The sequence below is a fragment of the Etheostoma spectabile genome, chromosome 1 (assembly GCF_008692095.1).
Source record: "Etheostoma spectabile isolate EspeVRDwgs_2016 chromosome 1, UIUC_Espe_1.0, whole genome shotgun sequence".
Classification (NCBI taxonomy): domain Eukaryota; kingdom Metazoa; phylum Chordata; class Actinopteri; order Perciformes; family Percidae; genus Etheostoma; species Etheostoma spectabile.
Window position 1 is genome coordinate 10,098,193 of NC_045733.1, and position 10,708 is coordinate 10,108,900.

General features: G+C 38.4%; 1 protein-coding gene across 1 annotated transcript; it reads left to right on the forward strand.

The window, feature by feature from the left end:
* The first annotated feature begins 2,763 nt into the window (after positions 1-2,763).
* Positions 2,764-10,666, forward strand: LOC116692916 (cellular retinoic acid-binding protein 1). The gene is made up of 4 exons (XM_032521532.1): positions 2,764-2,988; positions 4,034-4,212; positions 5,019-5,132; positions 10,413-10,666. Exons 1-4 carry the CDS (start codon positions 2,787-2,789, stop codon positions 10,461-10,463), a joined length of 546 nt encoding a protein of 181 aa, XP_032377423.1. The 5' UTR covers positions 2,764-2,786; the 3' UTR covers positions 10,464-10,666.
* The last annotated feature ends 42 nt before the right edge of the window (positions 10,667-10,708 follow it).

The window sequence follows — 10,708 nt, forward strand, 5'->3', positions numbered from 1 at the left end:
TGATCTATGCCTGTTGGTCACGCCTCTTGCAGAGAAAATACAGAGCAGACTCCCCAGACCAACGCTCAATCTCAAATCTATTGAGCTGACTTGGTCTAGACCAGACTAACATGAACACATACCATAGACAAAGCTATTTGAGGAAGAGCCCTTAAATTAGGTTTAGTAAAAAAAAAAAAAAAAATGTAACCAGTAAATGTGCTGAATGAGACTTATCCTGTTGAAAATTAAACCTGGCATCCCTATCTGGTGGACACACTGTTCTGGATAAGCTGTTCCTCGTATCTATGGCAATTTCTTCTAAATTATTAGCCAATGTATAGGATATGCCAATATTGATATGCGTGTGATAAGATCATCTGACAGACAGCTACAGCTGATCAGACATGAAAACAATAATGGCAAAGCTTTAGCAGACAACTTTTAAAATTTGTGGTGCAGTGATAGTTTAGACAAGACAAATAAATAAATAAATATTGGACTAAATTAAAAATATAAAAAGCGATCAGGGGGATGTTTCTGCAGTAGTCTTGATGCACAAAAATTACATAAGAACATTATATTCAAGTGGAGCAGCATGTGTGTAAGATGAGGCTTTGTGTGAACTAGCATTAAGAAAACGTGCGTTCCTCAGGGAGTTGATTGGGCAGTTTCGAAGCTCTGGGAGGACCAATGCTTTGCTTATTAGGTGTGTGGCCTTAGGGAAGTGGTTTAAATGCAGGATAGCACTTAGCGACACCGGAAAACTAAAGGAGATATATCAGTGAAGGAAAGGATAAACAAAATAGCCCAAATATCCTGCTATGTAAGATTATGTTATAAGCTAAATGGGGCCCTTTGTTACAGTTACCTGTCAAGCCTCCTACTCACCAACAACAGATACATATACTATATGACTAACTTGTTATGTAATTTACAATATGATGGACTATTTGCTACATATATAATGTAGAATATAAACTATATAACGTTCTATCTCTGTTATTTTATGTATGTAGGTTTTTCCTTTTGAAAACCCCTAAAAATTAAGCTTTGGGGGGAGAAAAAGGCAAAAGTTAATATGTTTCCTTGATGTTCTCGTAACTGTAGGGCGTCTATATGTCTTACTGAAGGTGACATTCTGACACTAATGGTCCTATGTCATTATGTCAGTTAGGTAATGAGATGAAAGGATCTACTGAGGCATAGTTTTGTCTGATGATTGCCCATAAAACAGGGTTAACTCATATATTTACATGCATTTTACGTCACATTAAACCTTTTAAATCCATCAAAATACCAGAAGAAACCAACATACACATTAAAAATCCTATGTAATTTTCATAAACATGCGAATGATGGCAGCAGACGATGCTCTCACATCCCACATTTACCCCCCCCATACTTGTCACAAATCCTCAAACTTTTCCCCTCGCTTTCCCTTTTTCAAATAAAACCACCCAGAGACCAACAGTCAACTCTTCTGATAAATGAGACAAACAAGGAGGCCTATTAAAGCGGCCGCTTCACGTTGGGATGACGGAGTGCTCCCTGCTCTGCTCTACACATTAATTATCAAGTTGTGTCTGGAAGGCACTTTGTCAAAAAGAGTGATGAGGGGCTGTCAGAGGGGAAACAAATCTGACTTGGCCGGGGTTAAAGGAAGGGCCTCCCATTCTCATGGGATGTGATGGCGGAAGATGGGCGTGTGCGCATGCAGGATAAAAGGTGGGATACAGAGGATCGACAGAAGAAATGCATTGAAAAGACGGTGTTGTGTAATCTTCTTTCCAGCTTTGGACAAACAATTGAGTAGAAAAGCAGCAAAAGTACAATGAAGTTTTAGAAAGGAGCTTCCACTATCTATGTCTTCAATAGCAGTGAAAAAGACAAGAATGGATTCACTGCATACATACAAAAATGTCATCTTTAAAGAAGAACTTCACATTATTCCAACTATGGCTTTAAACAGTACTCATGTATGTTGAATTTTTGGTTGCTGCAATTGTTCCTCCTCTCTAGAAGTAAGCTGTATCCTTTAGCTTCAGCTGAACTTTAAATACATTTTTACACAGAACTCTGTTCTGTGTAAAAACTGTTCATCATATCTGTGTGTGTCTCAAACCAGTAAAAAAATGACTAAAAACATCTGCACCACTGTTTCCCCATTAACACTGTGGATAGTTTTTTTTAAACTGTTCTTTCTACCAGCTAAATAATTCCTATGAAAACAAGGTATGTGGATTTTCAACACTGTTTCTGGAAAAACAGTACTGGGGTGGAGGCAGAAAACTCAAGAGACGCATATTTCAAAACTTGGGCAAATAAAACCAAAAGTATATGCATGGCTAGATATAATTGGAGGTATCTAGTGGAAGAGAAACTATGTTTTGTCTTTTTTTTTCTTGTCCTAAACTGTCCATTTACAAAGAAAGGATGCCAACCTAAGCGTGTAAAGTGTCTTTGAGTGTCTAGAAAAACGCTATAAAAACAAGATGATTATTATTATCATTATTATTAAGTTCCACTAAACATCAGTCAGATCAGATGATGAGATGAGACATCAAGACCATCCAACGGAACCATAATTCAGCACCATCGTTAATAGTCTCTAATGAGAAAAAACCATTAACTGTGTGTGTGTGTGTGTGTGTGTGTGTGTGTGTGTGGTGTGTGTGTGTGTGTGGGTGTGTGTGTGTGTGTGTGTGTGTGTGTGTGTGTGTGTGTGTGTGTGTGTGTGTGTGTGTGTGTGTGTGTGTAATTAATGCGTGGGAGAGGAGGCTGAGGTAAAGTGGGTTTGGTCTGCCATGTGGGATCACTGCACACAGGGAGGAGAGAGAGAGAGGGAGGAAGAGAGAAAGACCCTGAAGAAAAGAGAAAGGAGGAGACAGACGACAGGAGACGAAAGGCTGACACACATTGAAAACCCCACAAGAAAAATGCCCAATTTTGCAGGGACATGGAAAATGAAAAGCAGCGAGAATTTTGAAGAGTTGCTCAAAGCTCTGGGTGAGGACAATTTACTCTTTTTTTTTTTCCTATGAAGGTTTTTTAGGTTGGAAATTGTTTTTTTATTATCATCCTGAAAATGAAAGAGGTGTATTATCTGTAGAAAATGTAAAAACAAAAATGAGGAAGACACTAAAATGTGTCACACTTGAAGAACAAATTATTCATAGATTATAAGCATCTTAGATGGTGGAAACAGACAAACATTGGAAAAATTCACCAAAAAAAAAAAGAAAAAAAGAAGACAATTAAGGCTTTCCACTATGTTTCCACCAATCCACTGTCTTTCATTTTGACTTCATAATAGCACAATGGTTTTCATATGGAAGTATGGTTGCAGATGACAAATTCAAAACCAAAGCTGCTTGTTTGAAAGACTACAGGGGTTTTAACTACAGGACGAGACAACAACTTATGTATTGTAGTTGCGTTTATATGATGGACTCATGATTATGGATGGAAATCCGACTGAAGCCTCCTCTCATCTGAATGTTTGCACTGGAACTGTGACAGCAGGAGTTTATAGCTTTTCCACTCATTTGGAGGACAGAATCTATCATGATCTACAGGAGAGCTAAACAAAGCAGCATTCCTCCCCCTCATCACCTTGTCACTGCAGCCTCCATATTTGCAACATCTGCTGATAACAATCTCAGTTGCATCTGGTAGAGGATCTTTTTCTTTTAATATGAAAACCAATGGCTTCATACCGGAAAATCTTCTGACATCTAAAACAAGATATGTTTTTACTGAGATACATAACTCTGCATTTTTTTGACCCTCTTGTAAATAAGCCAAGTTTCATGTCTGAAACAGAAACTCAGATTTTTTTGGCGCCAGAGGCGGGCAGAAAAAAAATGTGAGGTGACAACGCAATGTCAGGATGATAAAATATGGAGGAAGTACGTAGATCTAATACTGAATGGCAACTGATGGGAACAAAGTTTTTTTGTACATCAGCATCATAGGTTACAGACTAATCAGATCTATTTCATACTTCTACGAAGTGTACTGTAGGCTCACAGGTAGCTTCGTCCATTTTCAGGTGTGAATGCCATGCTGAGGAAGGTAGCGGTGGCAGCTGCGTCCAAGCCACATGTGGAGATAAGACAGAATGGCGAGCACTTCTACATCAAGACTTCTACCACAGTACGCACCACAGAGATCAACTTCGTCGTTGGAGCGGAGTTTAATGAGGAGACGGTGGACGGCAGAAAGTGTAAGGTAATCCAACTAAACAGTAAGAACTGCACATGATACACAAGAACAGATATTATTATACTTTCTACTTATGCTTGATACTTTCTATCAATTCAACTGTCTTTCTGACATCTAAAGTATGAAGGAGTAAAAAAAATTACATTATAGAAGGATGATGTGACTTTGTAGCTCGTTGTATTGAGTGTTGAGGATTCCCACTAGCACCTAAACACATCATTCTAGAAGTCTTCTGAAAAACTGTCCAAACATCCAAATTATTATCAGGGTTTTTTATAACTTTGTCAAAAAAAAAACCCAACTGTGACTAAGTGCAGGTTAAAGGGGTACCCAACGTTGCAATTTTATTAAATTGTGAGAAACAGATTGAAAAAAGAATTGCTTAAAATCAAAAGAATATCACAACCTTTAGTCCCTAGTTTCCAAAACCACTAGATGTTACATTTCCCATAATGCAATTCAATACTAATGACCCTTTCAGCCTGGTAAATGCAAAGAGGGAAGGGTTATTTTTTCAGACTTTAAACAGTTTCTCCAGAGCCCCAGATAAGATGACACAACACAGGCAGCTTATGTTCCTTGTGACGAGTAAACTGAAGTTCATGTGTAGAATTGGTGGAGTGTCCCTTTAAGTCTCATATTTTACTGAAATTAAGGGAAACCAGGTCAAAGGAAGTAGATAAAGACTGCAGTGAAAAAAATCTTAAAAGTGTCATTTTTCCAGCTAAAAACCTCCCTTGGAGACTAATGGTGAGAAACAAATGCGTCTCTACCGTCGACCTCTCATCTGTCACTTTGCGGATTTTTTACAGAGTTTGGCCACTTGGGAAACGGAAAACAAGATTTACTGCAAACAGGCACTACTGAGCGGGAATGGCCCAAAGACGTTCTGGACCCGAGAACTCAACGGGGACGAACTCATACTGGTGAGTAGTTTGTTTTAGATTTGAGCTTACTGTAACTAGAAATATGGTGATGAATAAGTGAGAGAGTGCTACATGCAGCTGTGTAGACTCAAATTAATCAAATGTATAAAGCATTTATGATTCACGTGTCTCTTCAGGATCAATCCCTTTGTTCCTCTTTCTAGAAAAAATGGTTAGACGTTTTCTCTAAGTTTTCTTTTGTAAAATTGTGGTTCCCAAAAGCATCAGCTTGAAGACGGATGTCTACACAATGACTCCCACTTTCAACTAAAGACCAATGGACAGATGTTGAGTGGGATGAGGTGTCAAATTTAGAGGTCACTGTCTTTACCACATAAGCCATTTCCTGTTTCTTTCTGCCAATAAGAAAACAAGGGATTGGTCCAAGGGGGCAGTCCTCAATTCATGTCCAAACACCTGTTCTTTCAGTCCGGTGTAGCCTATGTTAGTTTCATATTTTGGGAAATACGCATATTCACTTTTTATTTTGGCAAAAGTTAAGGAGAAGGTTGCTCTCTCTCTCTCTCTAAAATGAAACTACACCCACGGGCCAGTTAGCTTAGCTTAGCATAGCGTAATAATAGCGTTATTTTCATGCAAACGTGGCTCCACAATTGTGAATTTTTAGTTTTTTTCTTGATGTGATGACATTTGAAGACATCAGTTTTGACTTTGGGGACTTATATGGGGATTTTATACACCAAAGCAATTAATTAATTGAGAAAATATTGAGTAGATTAATCATAATGAAAATTATGATGAAAAATTGTTAATGGCACTTAGGTTACACCAGAGCCCGCCTACGGAGATCCGCCTACCTATTCACTCCCTATCTCACCCCCCATTAACCCCCTTTGTACCAAACCAGAAGTGTCCAGTTTTTTTTTTTAAACAAGCAAGATATACAGTACAACTTAATATTTACCGTACATACACAAGAGTCGTATCAATCCTTTCATATAACTTTAAAAAAAACAAATCAAACGCATTTCCCACCAGTGAAGATTACATCAGCAGAAGCATAGAGATGGTCAAGAGAGGCCAAAACGGGGTAGTGACACCAGATGTGAAAATGTTACACAATCTTTCCAAAAATAATACGTAGTTTCTCGGCAATGTTCCGAACTCCCATGGCCATTCAGAGATACCATTTATTACTTGTATTTCTTTTCTTTTTTTTGCCCAATGGAGGGTGGGGATAAACATGCCTGCATCTGTGAGACAGCACATTATCATGAGGCATTCTTTTATTATTATTTCATCATTGTTCAATGTCAAGGAGAAAAAAAAAAAGAAAAGGTTTTCTGAAATGTAGACCAGAAGTCAGACATGGCCAAGGCGAGTTTTGTTTTCTTGGTCATTTCATGTCATTCTGATTTCCCTATTGGCTGCAAGATCCACATTAATAAGAAATAAGAAAGATGCAGATGGCTAAAAGCAAGTGAATTATTAGTAACAGTTTGCAGCAATACATTCAGGGGCCCTACTGAGAAACTTCAAGTGAGGTCGCGTCCACACTAGGTTCCAAGGGCTATACAGCCCTTGGTCTATCCCCTTCCCCTTGGTCGTAATAGGTATTGGACCAGCACTAGGTCCCGCGTGAACGCACAAAAGCTAGGGGAAGGGGTAAGGGGTAAGGGGGAAGGGGTAAGGGGAAGGAATGGGATTCAGCCTTAATCTAGATTTCAAAGGTACGAAATATAATTTCCCTGAGTGTTGTTAGACAGCACTTCATGATCTTGCATACATCCGAAACACTTCCACCTCCAGATGCTGGCCATTTAAGATCATTAAGACAAACATCTGGGCCTGTTTGGATTTATTGGCCAGATGGACAACAAAGCAGAGTCCAGTTTGGCTGTGATGGAGATCTCCTCTTTACTGACGATGACTCACCTCTGCAGAGAGGCAATCAGAAAAACATGTGAGAGGGAATGTAATTTGGGCTGAGCGCAGGTTTTCAAACTGGGAACTAAAACTTTGAACGGGACCAAACCTGTTTTGACTTAAGATAAGGGTGTAGACGTCTGTCTGTCCATTTATGGTGTGATAGGCTGTAATCTGATCTGCATGCGGGGTTGAATCATTGGAAGAAGAAGAAAAAATTCAATCTTTTCAAAGGGAAGATCATAAGTTTGAATGTGAAACCAGTAAAAGGAGGTCAGATAGATTTCCTGCTGTTCTGTGATTTAAACAGAACTTACTCCACACCTCAGGTAATGCATTGTATCGATTTCAAGATTAGAATGATGTTGAAGCAGAGATATCTGGCTCCGAGGCAATACACACTGAAATATTTTACCAATGGTCTGGAGTCTGACGTCAGTAGATGTGCACATCACTCAGTTATCAAGGCACCTAAATTATAAATAACTAGTTTCAAAGTTTTGATTGAAGTTCTTTATGATATTATGAACAAAGATTTGTTAAAAGAGGATTCATACAGTACTGTGAACCCTTTTTAAAAAGATTCACAGTACTGATCCATTCTATGGTCTGGAAGTCTTTACACACATCTGATGTACCGTTGGATACCGAAAGGCGGGGATGATGACATATGGGTAACTATGTATATAATGTACTTTTGTAAAAAAAAAACTGAATATTATTGCAGGGAGGACGACAACTAATGAGGAAAAATACAGGACAAACTACACCAAATCCAATGTAATCACTGCAAGAAAACTTTTAAAAGCAAATAAAGTTAAATGATTGTAATTCAGCATGTCACATCATTTCTATTCTATGTTCCTGCAATAGAGGAAGCTGCAGATCCAGAACCACATTTGTACGACTGCAGTTACCGAACCAAACTGGCATACTGCACAAGCATCAACACTTAAGTTAGCAGCTAGCTAGCTAGCTATGAAGGGTTAAGTTTAGGGTTAGAGGTAGGATAATTACATTCTAGCATCTACCCGAAAATCCTGGGTCCTAGGAATGCAGTCCTGAAACTAGAGCTTCTTCTATTGCAGAGGGGCCAGTTGCAAATCCCATCCCATCTTAACACAAGTTCCCTCTTCTCTCTTTTCCCAGAGGAATGTGATCGATCTCTCAGTTTAAACAAATACAATGCAAATATTTGAATAATAAAAGCAGTGGCCAGCAGATGGGATTAGGCTCTCAGGGGGAGATGCATGGCTGTGGGGCTTTATGAAGACAACAGGGTGGCTCACTGCCCTCACTGTGATCTAACACGGGTGGACTCTAAAGACCATTTACAGTCTTTTTTTTTTTTGCTGTAGGAGTCTACAGTAAAAAAAAAAAATAGAGGATAAATGCTTCAGATGAAAAACTACTCTTACTCGTCCATGCAAGGAACCTCATATACTTCTTACACATTTCAAGCCAATAAATATAGATTTGTTTTAAAAGATTAGTCCTGCACACTGGCTACTTTATGATGGGAGCGGGGGAGAGAGAGATCTGTGTGTGTGTGTGTGTGTGTGTGTGTGTCCTCCTGTGGGCTTTAATTGGTCTCATTGATCATGCGGTTGAGAAATGCCAATGGACCCTGGTGTTCCCTCCAGTTAATGTCTCCCTTGGCATCGCACCACGTGCCAGATGGGAGTCACATCAGCTCCATTTTTCACGCCGCTGCCCTGCTTCCCTCAGTCCCGCCACACTGCATGGCCTGAGGTAATGATGGCGTGTGGCGCAGCAGTTGGCAATAACGCTACGCCCCGGGGACTCCCATAAATCTTTGGGCTCAAGACACATCCACCCCCTAACCCGGGGCGTCCAATGTTTCTTCCCCCTTCTCATATCAGATTTTGTCACGTCTGTTTCTTTAAAACAGGCTGCCGTGTCAAATTGAGATGATGATATAAGCCTGCATGACATGTAGTGGTGGGAATGTAACAGCGCAGCAAAGAATATGAGGACTTTTCATGGTATTATAAGAAGACATTTAGGGAATACAACACGTGAAAAACTGACAAGTTAATACTTCATTGGAGTGTAGGATGCCAGTAGCTTTAAAATAACAAGTAGAGGGACACTTACTTAAACCGCAACTTTTTTTCCTTTCTTTTTTTTAACAAATGTTACTATAATACACAGGTTTTCCTCAAGTTATTTCTGATTGAAAAGGCTGTCCCAGAAAACCATTTTTATAATAAGAGGGCAGTAACATTGTTTTATATATTTTTGAGCTGCGGGAAAGAAAAAAAAAGAAAAAAAAGAAAATTGCATGCATCATATTTTTTTTTATATTTTAAAAATAGATTTTTCCTAGAATCGATAATTTTATCTTATCAATGATTCACCTTAGTATTTTCCACTGATGGAGACTACATTGTATTTGTTTGCAGCAAAACAGAGAGAAAGCAGAAAATACACGTGATGTACTTTACAAAGGATCTAAATGTTAGACTGACTGACGTGATGTGCATTCTTCTTGGAAAACAGTTTTTAGAAATGTCTCACGATAAATTGTCTCTAGAAGTATATTATTCAACTTTTGTTTTTGTTAAAGAAGGAATAGAAAAATCGCATTACCCAACACTACTGGATCGCAATAAATGAAACAAACGGCAATCCAAACCGAATCTGCACCCATGTGTCGTGAAAGAATTGAATCAGAACAAAAGCATATCATCCCAGCCCTAGTATATTTAGCATCAGTGGGGGAATGTAAATAAGTACCTATTCAATTACAATTTTGACTGTATTCTTTACTTGAGTATTTCCACATTATGCTAGTTTATACTTACTTTATACTAAAAAACAATGCTAATATATGATTAAGTTCTATACTACCAATCTACCCAGTAGTACACAAATGATCTAAAATTGGCTTCACATTGATCAACTATAACTATACTAAAAACTATACTTTTACTATAACTTCTGATACTTTAGAGTACATTTTGCCAATAATACTTCTGTACTTTTACTTAGGTTATATTTTGAATTCAGGACTTTTACTTTAATAGAGTATTTTTAGACTATGATATTTTTACTAAGTACTTTTTCCACCACTGAAGAGTATCTAGCTGTGAGTCAAACTAATTTGACTGTAAATAAAGAAACTTTAAACAAGCTCCGACCCCCCCCCCCCGGTGAAGAACATAGCAGAAGGTTGAATAAAACATGGTGTACTGGTGAAGAGATGAAAGACGTGTTCTGATTTTGATGGACCTGTATTGAAGCTCAGAGACCAGTCTGAAATTTACTTTGTGTGTGTGTGTGTGTGTGTGTGTTTTCAAAGTCAAACAATATAGAACTGCTGATAAAGTGATAACCACATTTTTTTTCTCTCCTGCATAATCGTTGCAGACCTTTGGAGCCGATGATGTGGTGTGCACGCGGGTCTACGTACGAGCATAGGAGAAGTTCACAATTTCAACTTTCAACAAATGATGTTTCAGTCTTCAGTCAGAATTTCACGTAAAAATTAACATCTCAAATAATCTGTTTTAAGTCTATGTTTTGCATCGTCATGAAAATCCCAATTTCAGATGGATATCACTGCTTTTCTCCCCTTTTTGTATATCATTTTTCAAGAACTGGAAATTAAACAATCAAATTATGATGTATTTTGTCATATTGCTTAAATAATGCTTGAGATCTGG

Bases quoted from the DNA above. Each gene is read 5' to 3' on its own strand.
- LOC116692916 (XM_032521532.1), top strand. From the start codon at position 2,787: ATGTGGGATCACTGCACACAGGGAGGAGAGAGAGAGAGGGAGGAAGAG. The intron at 2,989-4,033 runs GTGAGGACAATT...GTCCATTTTCAG, and splicing joins AGAGTTGCTCAAAGCTCTGG to GTGTGAATGCCATGCTGAGG. The intron at 5,133-10,412 runs GTGAGTAGTTTG...TAATCGTTGCAG, and splicing joins ACGGGGACGAACTCATACTG to ACCTTTGGAGCCGATGATGT.